Consider the following 21515-nt stretch of genomic DNA (forward strand, 5'->3'; position numbering starts at 1 on the left):
CTGTTAGAGCTAATAAATTCTGTAAAGTAGCAGGATACAAAATTAATATTCAGAAATCTGTTGTATTTTATACACCAAAAACAAACAGAAAGAGAAATTAAGAAAATCTCACTTAAATTACATTAAAAAGAATAAAATTACCTAGGAATACATTTAACCAAAGAAGTAAAAGATCTGTACTCAGAAAACTATAAGAAACTGAAGGAAAAAAAACTGAAGAAGGATACAAATAAGTGGAAGGCAATACCATGCTCATGAACAGATAGAATTAACGTTGCTAAAATGCCCATACCACCCAATGCAATCTACAGATTCAGTGCAATCCCTATCAAAATATCAATAACATTTTTTCACAGAGCTAGAACAAATAATCCTAAAATTTCTATGGAACCACAAAAGACTTCAAATAGCCAAAGTAATCTTGAGAAAGAAGAACAAAGTTGGAGGTATCACGATACCTGATATCAAAACTATAGCCATGGTTAGTATGGCTCAGAAAATTGGGTACCAACCTGAGAAGTGAAGGGTTGCCAGTTCAATTCCAGTCAGGGTACATGCCTGGGTTTTGGGCCAGGTTCCCAGTAGGGGGTGCTTGAGAGGCAACCATATATTGATGTTTCTCTCCCTGTCTTCCTCCCGCCCTTCCCCTCTCTCTAAAAATAAATAAATAAAATACTTTGAAAACTATACTACATGGCTACAGTAATCAAAACAGCATAGTGCTATCATTAAAACAGACACATAGATCAATGGAACAGAAATAAACCCCTGTTTATATGGCCCATTAATCTATGACAAAGGAGGCAAGAATATATAATGGAGTAAAGACAGTCTCTCCAATAAACAGTGTTGGGAAAACTGGACAGATACATGCAAAAGAATAAAACTGGATCACTTTTGTACACCATGTACAAAAATAAACTCACAGTGGATTAGAGACTTAGATGTAAGACCTCAAACCATAAAACCCCAAAAACAAATGTAGACAGTAAATTCTTTGACGCTACTCTTAGTAATGTTTTTTTGGCTACGTCTCCTCAGGCAAGGAAAACAAAGAGAAAATAAACAGATGGGACTATGTCAAACTAAAAAGGTTTTGCACAGCAAAGAAAAACATCAACAAAACAAAAAAGCAACCAACCGAGAGACAACATTCACCAATGATACACCCTGTAAGGGGTTAATATCCAAAATAAATGAGGAACTCATACAACACCCAAAAGAAAATGTGGTGACAAAATTGGCAGAGGACTTGAACAGACACTTCTCTAAAGAGGACAGAGAGATGACCAATAGACATACAAAAAGATGATCAACATCACAAATCAGGAAGATGCAAATTAAAACCACAGTGCGATCACCTCACACCTGTCGGAATGGCTGTCATCAATAAATCAACCAAGAACAGGTGTTTGACAAGGATGCAGAGAAAAGGGGATTCTCGTGCAGTGTTGGTAGGTGGTTTATAAATCGGTGCAGCCCTTATGGAAAACAGCATGGAGCTTCCTCAAAAAAATTAAAAATACAACTACCACATGACCCACAACTCCACTTCTGTTTTTTTAAAGGTCTTACTTATTATATTTTTTTATAATATAATAAAAAAGGAGAAAAGAGGTGGAGAGAAACATCAATGTGTGGTTGCTTCTTGCACGCCCCCTACTGGGGATGTGGCCCACAACCCAGACACATGCCCTGACTGGGAATCAAACTGGCGACCCTTTGGTTCACAGGCTGGCCCTCAATCCACTGAGCCACACTAGCCAGGGCCACTTCTGATTTTTCACCTGAAGAAACCTAAAGCACTAATTTAAAAACACACCCCTATGTTCACTGCAGCATTATTTACAACAGCCATGCCATGGAAGCAACCTCAGTGCCCACCGACAGACAAGCAGATAAAGAAGAGGTGGCACAGACATGCAGTGGAATATTACTCAGCCATTAAAAAGAACGAAATCTTGCCATTTGCGACAACATGGATGGACCTAGAGGGGGTTATGCTAAGTGAAATAAGCCAGAGAAAGACAAGCACCATATGATCTCACTTGTATGTGGAATCTAAAGAACAAAATAAATGAATGAACAAAATAGAAACAATCATAGATACAGAGAACAGACCAATGGTTGCCAGATGGAAGGGAGGGTGGGGGCTGGGTGAATGAGCTGAGGGGTTTAACATGCATGAATTGCCACGTACAAGAAGTCACAGGGATGTAAAGTACAGCACAGGGAAGAGAATCCATACTATTGTAATAACTATGAAAGGTGTCAGGTGGGCACTAGTCTAGTCAAGGAGATCATTTTGTAAGTTACATAACGTCTAATCACCTGCTGTACACCTGAACCTAATATAATACTGTACGTCAGCTGTCGTTGAAAGTTAAGTAAGTAAATAAATTAATAGGAAGTACACCTACTATGTCCAGGCATGGGTGATTCACGATCACCCTGCTTTGCCTCCAGTAGGTGCTTTCATCCTGAAGTCTCATGTTTTCCAGGTCAAGCACGCAGGGAAAGTTGGGGTACCACCGCCAGTGCAAGGCCTGGAGCCCCCAGTGACCAAGTGATCAGGTAGGGTGCGTGCAGAGGGAATGACAGCATTCCCGCAACACAAGGCCTGGAGGGTGCCCATATCCCTGTTCGGAAGGTCACACCAAGGTGGTCCCCAGGTCTAGGCTGGTGCTGGGAGGTCTTCAAGGGACTGCCTGCCCTCATCCAGCGAATGGGGACGCACTGAGGGTGCTGGAGGAACAACCAGCAGCGCAGCCCAGAGACGTCTCTTCCCTCAGCCATGGCCCCCCAGCGCCCTCTACTGGCAAAGCTTAACATCGCGCTCCCAGGGAGAAATCCTTCAGCTCTGAAGGGTGAATTGGGAGCTGAGAAGCAATCGATGAACAAGCACACTTTCTAAAAGCCATCTCTTGTCCTCTGGTCTGTACTCTTCCTGTTTCACAGCATTCTGGTCTCCCTTGGTGGATGTAACAGCTTCTTGAATGTTCCTGTGGACACATCGGCATTCTTTTAAGTTCTCTTCCGTCCCTAGGTTTACCATTGCTTCAACTGTAGTAAGGTTTTGGCATATCTTGTTATTCTTTGGTTTTCCTTGAGGGCTGAAAATCTTGACTGCTCATTCGGATTCTTAAAAAAATGACTGCTGAATATTTCAGCAGCTAGTATGTCCTTTCCGTGGCAGGTCTCTTCCCTGAGCAGGGGATCCGCCTGCGTGCTCTGGGTGGGGCGTGTGAGCCGGACACCTTCACTTAGCGGCGAAGCGACAAGAGCCCAGAGACAGGACGTGCTCCCAAACACACAAGGAGGGTTTATACTGGAGGGGCAGCACCGCACCGCTAACCCTGGCTTCCAGCAGAGACCCCTTCAGTGTCTTCGGCCAGAAAAGTGGATTATTTGCACCAGGAGATAAAGACCCTGGATACTGTTCAGACCAGTCAGTAACCATTGTTACAGATTTCTAAAAATTTTATTTTCAAGGCGAAACTACAAATTGCAATTCTGCATTTCACCCCCATCCTTGATTTTACTCCCCGGCTCTGAGCCCAGAGCCTCTCTCGGGATCTTTGCAAGCGAGCTACCCCTGCCACCTTGCCCCACAGCCCCCATGGAGTGAATTCTGGGAGCCTTCCTCCACTTGGTTCCGCTTGTCACCATCCTTCCATGTTTTCTGCCTTCTGGGAATTGGTTGAAATCTCTCAGCGGCTGACGAGCCTGGGCTTTTTGTTGCTGTTGTTTTTCCACGTCAAGAGTTTATACTTTTCTGGTCTCTGGCAAATGTCCACCGTCTTGAGCTGGAAGCCTCTTCATAAACTTTCTATTCATCTGTCTTGAGTCAATAAAACAGTCTGGCAAACAATCAAGATTTTGCCAGCCCAACTGTTTGAGGAAGATGAATTTTTTTTTAATCTTTATCAGAACCTCTTACCGAAATGACAGGTTTGGATTTCATGCCAGTCACTGGATCTATCTAGTCAAAGAAAAAACAAGCCCAGACCTGACCTAGTCAACAGCTGGGGTTGAAGGTCACCTGCCCTGTGGGGTGGGAGAGTTTCGGCTGCGGGGGTACAGACCTCAACCCTCGGTTAGGGGTGCGGACTGCTTACCCCGGAGTTGGGCGACTGTCTCTGGTGGGACGATGGGGCAGGCGACGCAGCGAGCACAGGTGTTGGTGGCTGACGTTGAACAGAACATGCCAGGCCGACATTCACAGACACGAGAGGAGTTCCACGTGCAAGGCGTCTTCTCCACAAGGTCGTCTAAGGGACACAGGGAAAGGTCATAAGGAAGGATGAGGGATGGCAAAGGCATGGGGTGCAGAGGACACCCCAGGGCTGGGGGGCACGGAGATGCATTTCCCCAGGAGCAAACGCTCCTCTCACTTTCCACTGAGCTGATTTCTTGGCTCAAATAACCATGCGGAGTGAGAGAAGGCGGACGGGAAAGGTGTCCTTCCTCTAGGATTCCGCTTCCAGAAAATGCAGCGTATTGCACAGTGAGAAAAAGCAGCAGAACTGCCTGGGGATGGGAGCAGGGGTGGGGTTGGGGGAGGGATGATACGGAGGAGATGCTGGGGGTGACGGGTAGTTTATCACTTTGGCTGGGGCGGTGGTTTCACACATGCAAACATGTGTCAAAACTCACGTGTTGCACACTTGAAACACGTGCTCTGTATTCCACGCCCACCCTACTTCAGTGGCCCGTTAACGCAGAGGTCAGGGGCAAGTGGGCCTGGGAATTGATGGACCAGGCCTGACCACGGCTCCGTGGGTCTTTGAAACTGGGTGGCAGTCCTCCAGCGTCCCTGGTCCCCTCTTCTTCTCAACAGGTTTGGGACTTTCAGTGATAAAAAGTGTTTTTTCCAAAATCAAAAAATAGAATGTCGGCGGTTTTATCAAAGAAAAGGCATGGTAATGCCCTGACATACATGTGGGGTTACTCTGTGTGTCCTGCTTATGGGAAAACAGAATCACGGCACCGCTGGGTGAGACCAAATGACGCGCTCAGTAAGGACACGTCTCCTGAGCAGGACACAGAGAGACCTGGCATGATAAAGATGAGGGGCTGCACAGCCTCTTTCTGCAACCTCCGCAGCGCAACTGGGGGCAAGGTGTGGAGGGGACTTGGGGAATTCGTGCAGGGGCAAGAGCATGACAGCTATTAATACAATCGCATATGCGCAAAGCAATCCTCTTTACACTCTACCTGATTAATTCAGTTAGACCTACTTCATTCCCACAACTCTCTGAGATAGTAGTGGTATTATGCCCATTTTACAGATGAGGAAGCTGAGGTGCAGAGAAGCCTGCTGGAGTTTCTAAGCTAACAAGTGGTAGAGCCAAGATTTGAAGCCTGGCACTTGGGCTCCAGAACCCATGCACTTAGCCCCTCGCTGTCTCGCGGGGCTTCGACAATGAGAGTTGGAGTTCTTGGGCCCAGAGCCACCTCTTGTTTCTCCATCTGACGTAATCGCTGTGACAGATCATCTCTTCCCCACAAAGGGTCACAGCAGTAGTTCAGGCCCCATCTGCTCTTCCAGAGCCCTGGCAATGACCCACCAAGAAGCTTAATCTTTCTTTTTTAATCCTCGCTCAAAGGCGTGCTTATTGATTTTAGAGAGAGGAGAAGGGAGGGGGAGAGTGAGGGACAGACACATCGATCGGTTGCCTCTCGCACATGCCCAGGGAATGACCCCACAACCCAGGCATGTGCCCTAACCAGGAATCGAGCCCATGACCTCTTCATTTATGGGTTGAGCTGCACTGGCCAGGTCAAGAAGCTTGACTTTTTTTTTCTTCCCTTGACTCAAGCAGGACCCGCAACAACCTCAACAGCTAGAAAGTGGTGGAACGTACACCACGTGGCTTCAAAGGCAAGGTCATAAAGGGAGATGTGACTCTGCCCCTCCCCCAGCCCCACTTCTTGGAATCCAGCCACCAGGCCATGCGAGAGCCTCAAGTGAGCCACACAGAGGCCACCATGGGGAGGACCTGAGGTGCCAGCAGGTAGCTGGCACCAGTGCCCAGGTACATTGAGGATCCCAGGCTCCAGCCTTCGGGTTTTCCAGCTGAGACCCCAGACATCTTGGCGCTGAGACCAGCTGCCCCCACAACATCCTGTCTGAATTCTGACCCACAGAATCCACGAGTACAAGAGTACAACGTGTGGATAATTTTCACCACTCGGTTTTCAGCAAGTTTACTGTGCTACCTTGGTTACTGGAACAGCGGCCCCTGGTGGCCACAGACTGTTCTTTCCTCTGTCTGGTCTCCCTCCAGTTGGATCACAGCTGCTGCTGCATGAAAGAAACCAGGACAAGGAGATGGAATTGCTCATTTCCCGGCAGCCTCTGTGAGTGGGCTGGGCTGCTAACGACCGTGGCTTCCGGAGCCCTGGGTCACTTCCCCTGCCCTGTGTGGCCCTGAGGGACGTCGCAGGACTGGTGGTGGTGCTCTGGGGCTGTGGTAGGCTGGCCACGGGGCAAACACAGACAGGATGTCAGCCTGCCATGCACACAGCAGTCGCCGGCCAAGAGCACGCCCTAAGGGGCAGCGCAATGGGGGAACCAGAGCCCAGAACCTGGTAGCAGACACCCTACGTTCAAACTCCAGCCCTGCCACCCTCAAGGGCTTGTGGCTTTTGGAAGTCCCTTGACTTTCCAAAGCCTCAGTTTTCTCTTCTGCAAAATGGGGACAATCGCAATCCATGCATGGTACAGTAGTGACGAGAAATGGTGAGACCCATTTGGAACAGGGCGGTGACAAGTGTTTCCTCGCTGGAGGGAGAGTGAGTGAGCGGAAAAGGGGTCACCGCCATCAGAAACCCACAGCAGTGAGTGGGAGTCACCAGACACTAACAGCTCAAAACACAGAGTGAGCCGAGCTCCTGAGGGCTGCGCAGCCCAAGACCAAACTCAGGGCTTCCCTCCCCCAGACTCTCAGTCTGTCCTGCAAGACCCCTGCCCCCCAGGCCCTGGAAGGAGCCCCTGGTGGGAAGACAGGCTCCTACCTCCAGAACAGCTCACACAGGCCGTGCACCGGCCGTCCCCGTCCACGTAGTACTCCGGCTCGCACTTCTTCCGGCATTTGGTGGACCCCGGCGGGCACCGCTGCTGTGGGGACAGTCCTGGGAAAAGAAGCAGAGACGGTCCAGGCAGGGCCACCATGGAAGAGGCCTCACTCACCCAGTCACTGAAGTACCCCCAGCACCACGGCCAGCTCCCAAACTCCACACGTCAGCTCCACCCCCCAGAGGGATGGCCACAAGGCTCCAAGAGGGAAGGAATGTGGCTAAGGCAACAGAGGAAAAGAGCTCTGAGTGCCCCCTGCACTTTTGGTCCCCGCCACTGTCCACCATTTCCACTATGCCACAGTCCCCTCCCCACACTCACTGCCATGCCACTGCCCCCCTCACAACTTTGGTAGCCACTTCCCCTTTGAGATCAGCACTGAGCCATGGATGCCCACTCTCCAACTTCTATTCAGCATGGTACAGGGATCCTATACTATGCAATAAGGCAAGAAAAAGAAATAAAAGCAGTAAGGTTTAGAAAGGAAGATAGCAACCTGTTATAGACAGATGATATCACTTAGTACACAGAAAACCCCAAAGAATCTGCAGATACGTTATTAGAACTAATACATGAATCAGCAAGGTGGCTGAATATAACATTATTATATCTGTACTGCATGTCTGTATATTTGGGTTGCGCCATATGAAACCAGTTTTGATAGATCAAATATTGGCAATTTCACATGGTTCAAAAAGAGTTAGAACATGACGTATCGAAAAAGATACCATTTGCATTTTCATCGAAAATATCAAATACCTAGAAATCTAAGAAAAAGATGCAAACATCTCCACATAGAGAACAACAAAGCATCACTGGGAGAACTTAAAGAGGACTAAATAAACGCAGGGCTCTGCCACACACTCGACACCGCGATAACGCAGATTCTCTGCAAACCGACCTGTGGATTCTGTGCAGCCCCAACCGAAACCCCACAGGACACTTTGTGGACTTTGAAACACCGATTCTCAAGTGTATGTGGAGATGCAAACTACTAGAACAACCAGTGCACTGTTGAAGATCAGAGTTGAAGAAGTCGCTCCACCCCCCACAAAGACATTGATAAAGAATGGAAACGAAGACAGTGTGGGATTCACACAGAACAGACAAAAAGACCCACAGAGCAGCACAGAGAGTCCAGAATCACACCCACACACGCAAGGACTTTCGATTCACAACAAAGCTGGCATGCACGCCGCAGGGGCAGGGCAGTTTATGTGGCAGCTGATGTCGGTTCAACTGGATAACCACATGGATGCTTTCAATGTGCCCACTGCCTTGCACCATGCACATGAGCCAAGGGAGCTGCCAAATCTAACTATGAAACGCAGAAGTGACCCTGTAAGCAGGTCCCTTGGACAGTAAGTGTAGGACGCCCGTGTGACGTCAGAGGAGGAAGGTTTACAGAGCAGAACACAAAAAGCGCCAGTCATACAGGAAACGATGCCCGGGTCTGCCTACATCACGGTCAAGAACGCCCCTCGTGGAAAGCCCGTAAAGAGAACGAGAAGGCAGACCACGGGCTGGGAGGAGATATTTGAGTGCAACTACAGGGCAAAGGGCTCAATCCCCAGCATTATAAGAAGTCCTACAAATCAATTTTTAAGAATATTCCAAGAGAAATGAAAAAAAAAAACCACTCGCACAAAGACTTGTTTTTCATTATTCATTGTAGCCAAGAAGTGGAAACAACCCAAATATCCAAAAACCGTTTGGAGAAGCAAAGGGTGGTGCACCTATACATGGAAGGCTATTCAGCAATAAACAAGGGCAAACTGGGAGCCCAGTCTGCTGCCATGGGAACCAGGAAGGCATCCAGTCAACACCTGCAGAGGCTGGACTGCTCAGCGGCAAGCCCAGCACCCACCACAGTGTCTGGCGTGCGGGAAGCGCTCAGAACTCTGGCGAAATGAGCGGGCACTTCCATTACATACCCTGGCCCTCGAAGCCTCAGTCTCTCTTCTCCCCACACTGGGAGAGCCCACGGCTCAGAGCCCGCCTGCCGGGACCACCGCACACAAGTCACCCACCAACCAGACACCACTGCTGTAAGAAACATCCCACGGCTTCTCTGAAGAAATTACCTGGATCTGGACTGGGCTTCTCCCCAGAGGAGAGAGAATCAGGCATCCTTGTCATTTTGGAATCATCTTTTGGGGTGAGGGGAGTGTCCCCTCCAAGAAGCGTGGTCCTGGCATCGGAGTCTGCAGAGGTCAGGATGGGCTTGGCCTGGGGGGCAGCACCGCTGGGAAAAAAAGCCAGAGATGGAACAGGCAGTTCTGCTGATGGGGGGGCCTGGGCTCAGGGACCACCATTTCTGCAAAGAGGTCCCAGGCCCTCTTGCCCGCAGTCTCTGGCAGGGCCCTTGTCAGGGAGCAAGGGCTGTTTTCTGGGTCTCCCGTGCAATCAGGGCAGGTTGGGCACATAGTAGGGCTTCACATGATTTGTGGACTTGGCAGAGAGGCACCCTGGACCCCTGACACCCTTTGCTGAACCCCCCTGTACCCCTGACCCCAACTACGGCCCAGGCATCCTATGGAGAGAGAGCACCCCCACTAAGGTCAACCGCGTGGGGGTAGGTCAGAGTCACCTGGTGGGCGCCTTGCAGTCCTCTGGGCTGGTGCCACAGTCAAGGCCGGCCCCGGGGGGAAGCGGCTCACAGACGGTGTCCCTCTCCGCTGTGCCTGCAGGAGGACACAGTGCTTTCAGGCGTGGTCTCGAGGGGTCTGAAGACTCCAGGGATTTGGAAAACACGGTGGCTATCTGGTGTTTGCACCTGCCCAGCATCCATTCCCCCTTGGTATGACGCACCCCAATCTTCTCTGGGGAAATCACTCTCCCCAAACCCAGTATCTGTTTCTAGGGGCTAGACTGACTGACCCCCTTCCCCTCCAGGAGTAGGCATGGGACTAGGCTGGACCAATCAAATTATTCCATTCCTCTGGCCACGATGGATTGGCTTAGGAATGGGCACACAATCCAAGCCACACCTGTGAGATGCAACTTCAAGGTTTTGTCTTTGATTGTTGGAAACATAGGAAGGAGAAGCTGCCTTCCCATTGGGGTTGGGTGGGAAGCAAGCCTGAAGCTGCTGGTAGGTATCTCACAGATATCTAAAACATAAGCAGGTACAGATGAGAGACAGGAAAAGACAGAGCTCCTGGATCCAGCTATACCTGAAGCTATCCATGGCTATACCCATACTTTTTAGTTACAGGGGCCGAAAAACTGAGATTTTGTTACTTGCAACCCAAAGAGTCCTACAGGCTCCACTGGGCAGAAGCGGAGTGGAGAGGAAAACACACAGCACTTGCCATCAGTGGACCTGAGTCTGCCGCCATCTCTGTCATGTCTCAGCTGTGCCACGCAAGTCAAATGATTATAACAATAATACAGCCTTCGCAAGGCTGCTGTCATAATAAACAGAGAGGGTGCCTAATGCGCCTGTCACCCAGCGCAACCTACAGCAAGTGCCCAGAAAACAGAGTGTCCTTTTCCTCATCTGGACTCTTGTCCCATCGCTTAGGGGTGACCCACAGGTGTGAAATAGGATCTGAAGGCTTCAGAGGATGCAGGTGTGAACGAGGCTGACTTATCTCACGTATCTGCAGTGCGGTGGGATGACAAGACCCAGATCGGGGTGACATTCAAACCCTAGCTCAGACACTCTCTGCTCTGTGGCCCTGAGCAGTTTGCCTGCCGTCTCTGGACCCAGCTTCCTCACTTGTAAGATGGAGCCAATACACCTGCTCTAAGGGGTTCCGTGAGCCTCAGGAATGAGAGCCAAGGCAAGCTCTCGGCGTGGGGCTTAGCCGGGAGCTGAAGCAACAGCAGAAACTGCTTTCCCCTTTACACAGTTGGAGAGACCGAGGCCCTAAGAGGTGCCCCATGAGAGAGACCACAGCAGAATCTAGACATGAGCCAGGGTTTGGCAGCCGAAGGTTGGGGCGCTTCCAAAGAGGCGCTGGCCAATAGAAACATGATGTGAATCAGCACTAGCTGGTGTGGTTCAGTGGATTGAGAGAACCAAAGCGCTGCCGGTTTGATTCCCAGTCAGGGCACATGCCTGGGTTACGGGCCAGGTTCCCAGTAGGGGGCACAGGAGAGGCAACTGATTGATGTTTCTCTCCCTTCCTCCCTCCCTTCCCCTCTGTCAAAAAATAGAAATAAATAAATAAATAATAGAAATATGTGAATCACACAGGCCATTTTAAATTTTCTAGTAGCCATATTTTTTAAAAAGTAAAAAGAAACATGTGAAATTAATTTAAATAATATATTTATCTAACCCAATAGATCTAAAATACCGCATCAGCAGGTAATTGGTGTAAAGAATAATTAATGAGATGTTTTCCATTTTTTCATGCGAAGCATTTGAAGTCCAATGCCTATTCCACACCGGCAGCATTTCTCAATGCCACTGGACACACTTTAGGTGTGCAGTGGTCCGTATGGCCAGCACCAGTGGTCCCAACTCGGACAGGGGCTGCAGGGGCCGTGAAGAGCTGACTCTGGCGCCCCCGTGTGGCCATCACAGGAAAACCTCGGAGAGAACCACACTAGCCCCAGCTGGTCCACGTGACTCAAGGCATCTGACGGATGGGGAGACCGAGGCCCACAGAGGGTGGGAACACACCCCACAGATGCAAAACTATACTAAACCACGGGTATCTGATGCCCAGTCCAGAGCACTTTCTACTCCCCCAACCAGGCCCCTGTTCGCGCGTGGCAGAGCGCTCTGGGTGACCCAGCTCAAGGCTGCGGAGGAGCTAACCAAGTGAATGGTGAGGGACGGGGGTCCCAGACAGAGGGCGCCGCATGTGCAAAGGGCTGGTAGGAGGGAGAGCACTGCCTGTGCATGGACCTGAAGGCAGACAGACAGGAGGGGCCCCCATAGAGAGGGGCTGGTGCTGGAAGCTGAGGCCGGAGGGCCGAGGGGCCGCACCACGGTGCTTCGTGTTAAGGATCTCGTCCTCAAGACTCTGCTTCTGGCTGTGACCTGTGCGGCTCAGTGGGTTGAGCGTCATCCCGCAAAGTGTAAGGTCACTAGTTTGATTCCCAGTGAGGGCACAGGCCTGGGTTACCAGTTCAGCCCCTGGCCAGGGTGCATATGAGAGGCAACCAATCAATGTTTCTCTCCCTCTCTTTGTCCCTCCCTACTCTTCTCTCTAAAAATAAATAAATAAAATGGTTAAAAAAAGGACTCTGCTTCTGGGAAGATGGAGTGGATGGACTTGCCCCCACCACTCCCACCAGGCACAGCTAAGGCTCTGAAACATGGAAGGAAGAGGCAGAGAGGTGAGGGGTGCTGGGGCCCCCGAGTCTGAACCCGGTAACCAGCAACCCAGAAATGCCACAGTTATGCAGGCTTTAAAAAAGCCCCTAAAAAAACCTGTTCTCTTTTATCAAAGGATCACGCCCTTATCGTTAGAGTAAAGGAAGATACTAAGTGTTTTAGGCAGGTTTGTGTGAGAGAGAGACACACACACAATCTGATTGGTTTTGCCTGGGAGATTTTGGCTATCTGCCATGGGGGAGACCCTGGAGGTGGGGGCAGGGGAGAGAGGGAGGGAAGGAGAGGGAGGGTGGGGTAGCGACTTTAGAAAAGGACCAGGTCACGAGCACTGTCCTCCCCAGCAGACGTGGCTCCCTCTCATGCCCCCGCCCCCTCCCCATGTGCCCTGTGTGGCTGCGGCACCTCTTCTGGGCTGTGGTCCAAAGCCCAGCCATGCCCCACGCCTCCCTTCTGAAAGGTAGGGATGCCACCCACACGGGACCTATGGCCCTTCTCTGCCCTCTGGCCACCAGCCCTCCTTGTACTGTCAGAAAATGAGAAGCCCAAAGAACATAAGGAACTCACTCGAGGTCACACAGCAAGTTGGAAAAGGAAGCCAAGTCTCAGGCTTGAGCCTGGTGCCCAACCTCCTGCTGGTCTAACTCCCAAGGCCTCGGTTGTGAAACAGGGAAACCAGCCCTAAATTCCCAGGAATCTCCCAGGACAGACACTTGAGGTTTCTCTCCTGTTTATCGGACATCCGAGAACTTTTGCCCAGAGTCTAAAACTGTCCCAAGACCTCTTCTAGCCATGCCTGGGCCTTAGGCTGCCAGGGTCTCTCTGAGCCCGGGACGCAGGTGAGGGCAAGGGGCAGCAAGGGGGTGTGGCGCACCAAGGCCCCATCACGAAAGAAGTGATCCGTCCCACGGAAGGAGGATGTGGGAGGCGGGAAGTCACCTGGGCGTCGGTGGGGAGGGCGCAGCCCCGGGAGTCGGGGCACCTACCTGGGGACTTGACGGCCGTCCCTGCAGGGCAGGCGGAGTGGGGGGAGCAGCGGGCACAGGAGTTGGTGGCGGTGGTGCTGCAGAACATCCCGGGCTGGCACTCACAGACGCGGGGCGAACTCTCCGAGCATGGCTTCCTCTCCACGAGGTCGTCTGAGGGACACAGAGAAGGCTCACAGAGGACAGAAGGGGGTCTGGGGAAGGGATCCCAGCCCCCCCCAGGGACAGTCCAGCACGTGAGGGCGTGCTGCCGTGGTCTTCCACTGGGCAGGGCAGCCGGCACGCTCAGCCCTTTCCAGAGTGTTCCTGAGATGAGGGCAAGACGGCAGGTGGGGTCCACGAGGCAGCCCCCACCTCCAGCCCACGTCCCTGCAGGTCACTAAACTGGTATTAAAAATAAACTAACACCCCCATTTTTAAATGGGCAAAAAAGACATGGAGGGTCATTGAACACATATTTCTAAGTGAAAGAAACCAACCTGAAGAGACTATACATACTGTGATTCCGGCTCCATAACACTCTGGAAAAGGCAAAACTATGGAGACAGTGAAAAGGTCAGTGGCTGCCAGGGTCCAGTGGTCAAGGGTGGGGGAAAGAACAGGCAGAGCACAGGGGACTGTTAGGGCCCAGAGATGCACCCCGGTGATGCTGCAACGGTGGCGTCTCGACGTGACAACGTGACACACGTGCCCCAAACCACAGAACTGCGAACGCAGAGTGAGCCTTGGCGAGGCCTCTGCACTTCAGTTAACAAGGCGCCAGTACCGGCTCGCCAGCTGTAACAATGTACTTCACTAAGTGAGCTGTTAATACCGGGAGAAGCCGTGGGGTGTGGTGGAGAGGGGGGCACGTGGGAACTCTCGGGACTTCCTGCTCAATCTTTCTAAAAATCAAAAACTGTTCTTTAAAAAGGTCTACTGGGTTTGTTTGTTTGTTTGTTTGTTTGTTTGTCTCAACAAGCCAAGGATTTGAGAAAATTCTTCTCCAGAGGAGACATACGAGTGGCCAGTACGCACAGGAAAAGATGCTCAGCATTATTAGTCGTCATGGAAACACAAACCAAAACCAAAACCACAGTGAGACCCCACTTCACATCCACCAGGATGGCAAGAAGCAAAGACACACGCAGTGGGGAGGACGTGGAGAAACCAGATGCTCCCACAGTGCCGGTGGGAACCAGCTTGACAGCAGCCCCTCCAGGAGCTGAACGCAGATCTTCCTGTGAGATGCAGCATTTCCACTCTTACCCAAGAGAACCAAACACGTGTATCCACACAAACACTCCTGCGAGAATGACCACAGCAGCTTGATTTACGACAGCCAAAAAGTAGGAATAACCCCAACGCCCAGCACACTGTATATGCTGTATATGCGATGCAGTGTATCTATACGAAGATCAGATCGTACGGAGCCACTGAAAGCAACAGGGCCCTGAGACCTGTTACAATGTGGACGAACCTTGGCAACTCTGTGCAAAGCAAAGGAAGCCTGGCACTGAAAACCATGCACTGCATGGCCCCATTTCCATGGAAATGTCCAAAGTAGGCAAGTTTGTAGAGAGAGAAGTGGGCAGGGTGAGATGAGGGGCAGAAAGAACTGGGAGGTAATGGGCTTCCTCGGCAGGGAGGTAGAGATGTTCGGGAGTTAGACAGCGGTGGGGGGGTTACACATGGTGAGTACAGTACAATAAAATCACTGCATCGTGCACTCTAAAACGGTGAATTTTACAAATTAAATGCATCACAATATTTCAGTTATGTGAACAATGAAGTGCTAAGTATTAGGAAGTCTGCCCATGAGGTCAAAGTAAGCAAACTCATTGTATTGTTACTGAAAGGTAACTCAATGTCATTACACAATGCAGTATCAACAACTATGCTTTTGCTAACTGCCACTGAGGTAACTGATTATTATTCGTCTTATAATAATTATGTGCTAAACCTATGGGGCAGAAAAGACACAAACGAAGAACTTGTACTTTTTTCTAGCAATAATTTCTGGTAGTTTTTAACTGTAGAGAATACAAGCACACCACACTAGTAATTGACTTAGTTCCTGTTCACGCTTTGCAGTCTGACCGTCTTTTGAAATCTCATAGTCTGTTTGGTTTTGTGGTGATCTCAGAATTTGCTGAATTAAGCAGTAAGCATTTAAAAATACCGAACAGTGGAATCAGCATTTCCACCAGAATCGTTAACTACATTATGAAAAATTTTTTTAAATGGTGAATTGTATCTCAAATAGAACAAAGTCACCGGTAAAAGTGAATGAATGCAAGCACCCCTTGACAAGCAGAAGGATAACTAGAGTCGATGGAGTTGACCTTGAAATATACAAGGGTGGGCAAATGTAGGTGTACAGTTGTTCATATGGAAAATGATACAATAACCAATCAGTAACACTACAAGCACAAGTTCTGTGTTCTGCATTCTCACAACTTGTAAACCCACTCCTGCCCATATGTATGTAAAGTCCACACCAGTTTCCCCAGAAGGAAGGAAGAACACAAGCTGCAGATAGAAAAGACGTACCAGCTATAGCTCAATGGTTTGAGCGAGGGCCTGTGAACCAAAGAGTTGCTGGTTCAATTCCCAGTCAGGGCACATGCCTGGGTTGCAGGCCAGGTCCCCATTAAGGAGGCATGAAAGAGGCAACCACACATGGATGTTTCCCTCCCTCTCTTTCTCCTTCCCTTCTCCTCTCTCTAAAAATCAATAAATAAAAATCTTTTTTAAAATGTTAAAAAAAATAAATGAGGTGAAGAAATGTTAATAAAAAAAGAAAGAAAGAAAACATGTACCAGATTCCAGGAAGAACTGTTTCCAAGCAATGAACAGCAAAGCCTATTCCGGTTACATTCTTTAATCCTTAAGGATAAAGAAAGAATTATTCTTGCAGTCACCTACAGAGAGCAAGGGTGACAGCGGACCCCTGTGCAGCGACATTAATCACAAGAAGACAGTGAGCCAACGCCCACGGAGTCTAGAAAAAACACGTCCCAGGACAACACTCTGGCTCCAAAGTTGTCCTTCACCCATGATACAGGCAACAAATGTTCTCAGACAGGAAAGAAATAGAGGGAGGTGTGAGTCCTTCCGGGAAAACCCACATGCCCACGAAGTCGAGCAATAAATCAGCGTGAAAAGTTCAGGGACGGAGAAGCGTGGGAACTGCTCATGGTGCGTGAGGGCCGCACTTAGACAGTGAAGCACAGCTCCCACGCCGAGGGCCTCGGGGTCAGAGGAAAGAACAGGACCACCGCGGGCTGGGACGAGGTGAAAACAGGGACGCAATGAAAGCCAGGAAGAGGCCGGGGAGGTTGGCCAGCTAATTCCTTCATTTTTCACTACAAAGAGTCAAGTGGAATACGAATTTATCACAAGAAATAGTCGTTCCTTAACTGATTCCTAACCACACCGTGATTTTCAGAACCTCTTTTCTTAATTTTAGGAGGCTTTGTTAGGAACCGCTATCTCTCATAATTGTTTACGTTCTTCCCTTCAGCTTCTTCCTCGAATACATCTGAATGGAACTAAATATAATCGCTTTAATGCCATAGGGAGTATGATCTTATCCTCCTAAAAAACTCCTTCATTGCCCTGGCTGGTATGGCTCAGTGACTGAGCGCTGGCCTGCCAAACTGAAAGGCTGCCAGTTCGATTCCCAGTCAGGGCACTGCCTGGGTTGTGGGCCAGGCCCCCAGTTGGGGGTGAGAGGCAGCTGATGGCCTCTCGCTCTCTGTGTTTCTCTCCCTCTCTTTCTCCCTCCCATCTCCTCTCTAAAAGTAAATAAATAAAATCACTGTTTAAAAATTCCTTCTTTCTATGTGTGTGTCGTGTGTCTACTGACCCACCCACTCTCTAAAGAGAGGTACAGAGACGCGTCCAGTACCCAGTAATGTGGGGGGCTGGTCTGCTCCCTTACACTGCTCTATTGGCTGAATTTTTAGTAGCGAACACATGTACCGTTCCCTCAATAAAATGCAGTCCTTCGTTTTAAAACATTAAAGCTGTATCAGAGGAATGCTAACAAACATAGAATAGCAATCCCGGTATCAAATAAGAACGGGATGAAGACAAACACATCGCAAGGAACAAAGAGGCATCTTTCATGTTGATGAACGGTAGACCTCACCAAGGAAACTTAATATTAATGGTCATTCTACCTAACAACACGGCTTTGACTTATCTGAAGCAAAAACAGACAGAACACCATGAAATCGGATGAAAACCAAGCACGCGGGCAGACAGATGTGAACACGCCTGCCTCTGAAATGGGCCTTTGTGGAGGCGACTAAACTGAGAATGGACATCATTTAAATAACACAATTAATAAACATGACCGAATAGGCACATACAGAATTTTGTGTGGAGCAAGCAGAGTATATATATATATATTTTTTTTTTTTTCCAAACACACCCAATATGCTGAGAAATAGGAATGTTCGTTCGGCTAAGAAATCTCAATAAATTTCCCCACTCCACCCCGCAAAAAATCCACGCTAAAGCAAAACAAACACCAGCTGGCACACAAACCACACTCAAGAACCATCAGAAGACACTCACAACACAAGCATCCAGCGTAAGAGTCCTCCTGGACCGCTGCGGTCCTGGAAAAGAGCACAGCTTGGGGCCTCAGACCACCGGTTCAAACTCGGGGCGGGGGGCGGGTCTTACCAGAGTTTTGTAACTCTGGAAAGGCCCTTCCTTGGCCTCCCTAAGCCTCAGTTTCCTCATTGCAAAGCAGGGATAAGACAAGAATCTTCCCCTGTGGGTTTTGCAGAAATTAAACTCAGTAACTGAGTGCCTGCCTTGAGGAGGCCTGTTAACTGAGGCTCTCTCAAAAGCGTGGATGCAAAAGATCATGGCTGATATCAACTGGCAAATCCAAGGCAGTAAACTGAGGCACCGGGGGACCCATTCAGAGTGTAGCCACCACATCTTGACGCATCCCCCCCGCCCCCGCACACTTTCTAGATTCTCTGCCTGTCCCTCACATGCTCTTACCGTGACAGCTCACGCAGGCTGTGCAGCGGCCGTCCCTGTCCAGGTAGTGGTCCCGTGGACACTGCTTCTTGCAGTCGGACGACCCCCGCGGGCACCGCTGCTGCGGGGACAGCCCTGGGAAAGGAAGCAGAGACGCTGCAGGCCGGGCCACCTAGGCAAACTCCCAGGGGTCACCGCCTCCACCTCTCACCCCTGAACCCCCAAACGCATCAGTGCAATTCTCGTGTTAAAGACGGAGGCCTGAGGTGCCTGCCAGGCAGTGGGAGCAGCGTGGCGTGGGGAGGAGAGCTGGGCCTGGGATTCCTAGGCTGCTGCAGGCCAACTAGGCGGCCTTGGGCACGCGACCAAGGCCTCGTGGGCACTAGTAAGTTAACAATAGGATGCGCGGCCCAGGGCTGTCAAAAGGATGAAAAGGGTTGTGAAGACAAACAGGGGTGAGGTCCTGCAGCAGTCCTGGGCACACAGCAAGCGCTGCTCATTCCTGGGGTCCTGCTGCGTGGTAAGAACTAGGGAGCCCCCGGCCCTAGACCTTGAGAGGCCTAATCCAACTTGATGAAAGGCTCGCGAATCACCCAGCTGCTCCTGAATCCTACTGTACAGGATTGGGGTGGGGAGAGGCACGCTGCTGAGACCGAATGCATGGGGCAAACAGGTAGGCGGTGCCCTGGCTGTGCACAGGGGGTTTACCAGCTCTGCCCCACTCCTAGTCAGCCTCCTACAGGCGGCTTCCAAACGAGCACATGACCCCAGCAAGCCAATCAGAATACTTCATTCTTTAGACTAGGCACGTGACCTACACAGGCCAATCAGAGTACATTTTCTTCAACACTCTGATCTGGGTATCGGAGCTGATTGAGTCGCGCAGGGCCATGATCCATGCCAGCCAGTGAACCTCATCACTGAGGTTCATCACTGAGCTTTTGCAAAAGCTACCAGGAAGAACCTCCCTCGACTGTCGGATCCCCTGTTGAAAGGGCAGTTTGGTCCCAGAGCTGCCCTGTCACGGCTGCTGCAGTGTGGGCAGGGTCCTCCTGGGAAGGAGGTGACTCAGAGGCCCACCGAGGCCGCAGAGACAGAGCAATGGACTCCTGATGAGGTTGTTCAAACCCGAATTTATGGCGCCCTGGATTTTTTCATTATTGAGCCAATTATTTCTCTTGTGTCTTGCTTGGGTCTGAGTGAGTTAGGGTTCTGCTCATTGCAACCAAAAGACTGTAGACCAGACATTTTCAACATTTCTGTGCCCGGCCCGAGTCATTCTGGACAAGTCTGTGGATGCTGCTGAGAATGAGGCTTTTGCAAAAAAATAAAGTAAAATTCAAAGCTCGGAGTGACTTATTTGGTGGGGGATCTTTCTTTCCCACTCAGCTCACGTTTCCTGAGCACCACCTGGGTGGCGCTATCAAGATTGAGGAAGAGGAGGACCCCGCTCCCATGGAGCTTACACTCTGGGGTTACAGAGAGGAGCCCATAAAGAAACAAATTAGCAAGCAGGTTTCCAATGTGGATACAAACTCTGACGAAAATAAAGGAGCCTCGGGGAGTGGAGAGTAAGTCCTGCAGAGCATGGCCCAGCGGAGGCCGGAGGCTGGGGGGTGGAGCCCTCGGGGCAGAGGGCACGGTCAGTGCAGAGGCCCCTGGAGGAGCAGGCTTGGCTTGTGCAAACACTACAAAGGCCACAGGGGCTGGAGCAGAGGGAGCAAAAGAGTTTGGAGTGTTTGCTCATTTCTCTTCTCTCCCTTTCCCATTTTCCACAGAGATCTTCACCACTGAGCATCACTTCCATCATCAGGAACAAAAATGATGGCAGTGCGCTTGTCCAACAGGCAACCTTTCACTTTGTAGGACGATGTCCAACCGGCTGAGCTGCACCAGTCAGGGCTCCCTGTGGCTCAGCTCCCTGTGGGGTAGGCAACCCAGCCCCGGCCGCTTTGGCCCCAGAAACTTCCCTGAGTCTGGGCCACCAGCTCCCACACTGTCCCCTCCCCCACCCCCTTCAGCCCTGTGCCTCCACCACTTGGAGCGACGCCCAGTTCTTGAGTGGCCCGTCCTTGTTCACTCCAGGTCTTAGCATCTTCTATGCCCTCTGACCAAAGCACACCGCCTCCCCACCTTGGCCTGGCACAGTCCTGCTCACCCTGAGGTCTCCTTTAGATGCCAACTCCTCAAAGAAGCCCCCCTATGCACTCCAGCCAGTTCAGGTCCCCCAGGTGTGTGTCCCCACGGTCCCCAGCAGCACTGCCCTTGGGTCTGACAGCCCATTACAACGGACAGATTTTGGAAGGGCTTCCCAGCCCATGGGCCCCCATTCCTGGGGAATGGTTTCCATCCCACCCCTCCCCCCAGCAGCGGTCCAGGGCAGTCCTGGCTTTGGGGAACCAGAGCAAAGGTCAACATCTGGACTCATCTGGGCCACCAGATGCTTTCTCCTTGCCTTTGGAATTGGGGCTGAAAGATGTTTGTCTGATGATTCTCCTGCTCCCTTGAAGAACCACAGATATGGGAGGGAAGTGTGGGCTGGCTGAGCTTGGCCAAGGGCAGGCAGGGCGGACAGGGGGCGAGGGCCTCTTCCTCCTCCGTCCTGCTCGCAGCTCTTGGAGAAACCCTGGTCTCCGGGCACTCGGTGGGATGCACTCTCCTGGCCCCCAACAAACCACACTCTCCATTGAATATCCAGCCTGGCTTCACTGGGTCCCTCCGCACCTGGGCAGGCCTCGCACCCCTGCAGGGAGGCCCTTCCCTGTGGACAGTGAGTCAGAGTGCAAGCAGGAGGGTGATCTGGGAAGCGGCACAGAACAGCGAGGGGCTTGGCTCTCCTCTGGTGTGCTCTGCTGCCTCTCCAACACCAGAGGTGCCTTGGGGGGTCAGCGCCAGATAAGACTGAGGAGCTGTGGCTCTCGGTCAGATGGCCAAGTTTGAGCCCCACCTGAGCCACGTCCTAGCATGTGACTATGGACAAATCCCTGAACTTCACCATGTCCTAGCTCCCTGTCTGGGTGTCCTATTGGGTTCAGTGAGCTACTATATAGGTAAAGGGCTCAGCACCGTGGCTGCCACAGTGCATGTTCATCAGTGCAAATCATTGCCAGTGCTAGGAAGCAGTGAGTAAGCTCCCCATCACCAAGGGTGTGTAAGTAGAGCATCAGCT

At 50.8% G+C, this 21515-nt stretch overlaps 1 protein-coding gene across 3 annotated transcripts in view; it reads right to left on the reverse strand.

Annotated features, from left to right (window-relative positions):
• TNFRSF8 (TNF receptor superfamily member 8) overlaps positions 1-21515 on the reverse strand; it is a 65346-nt gene that overhangs the window by 22516 nt on the left and 21315 nt on the right. For 2 of the 3 annotated variants that reach the window (XM_037165725.2, XM_053660705.1), the window contains 6 exons: positions 18368-18481; positions 13361-13513; positions 9672-9765; positions 9166-9326; positions 7021-7137; positions 4119-4271 (listed from right to left, as the gene is read on the reverse strand). In XM_037165725.2, the coding sequence (XP_037021620.2) occupies positions 4119-4271; positions 7021-7137; positions 9166-9326; positions 9672-9765; positions 13361-13513; positions 18368-18481 (792 nt within the window). The remainder of the gene's footprint in view (positions 1-4118; positions 4272-7020; positions 7138-9165; positions 9327-9671; positions 9766-13360; positions 13514-18367; positions 18482-21515) is intronic. The other variant, XM_053660706.1, reaches the window with a different exon arrangement.

Source organism: Artibeus jamaicensis, unplaced genomic scaffold, assembly GCF_021234435.1.
Source record: "Artibeus jamaicensis isolate MK-2021 breed Jamaican fruit bat unplaced genomic scaffold, CSHL_Jam_final scaffold_847, whole genome shotgun sequence".
Taxonomy (NCBI): Eukaryota; Metazoa; Chordata; class Mammalia; order Chiroptera; family Phyllostomidae; genus Artibeus; species Artibeus jamaicensis.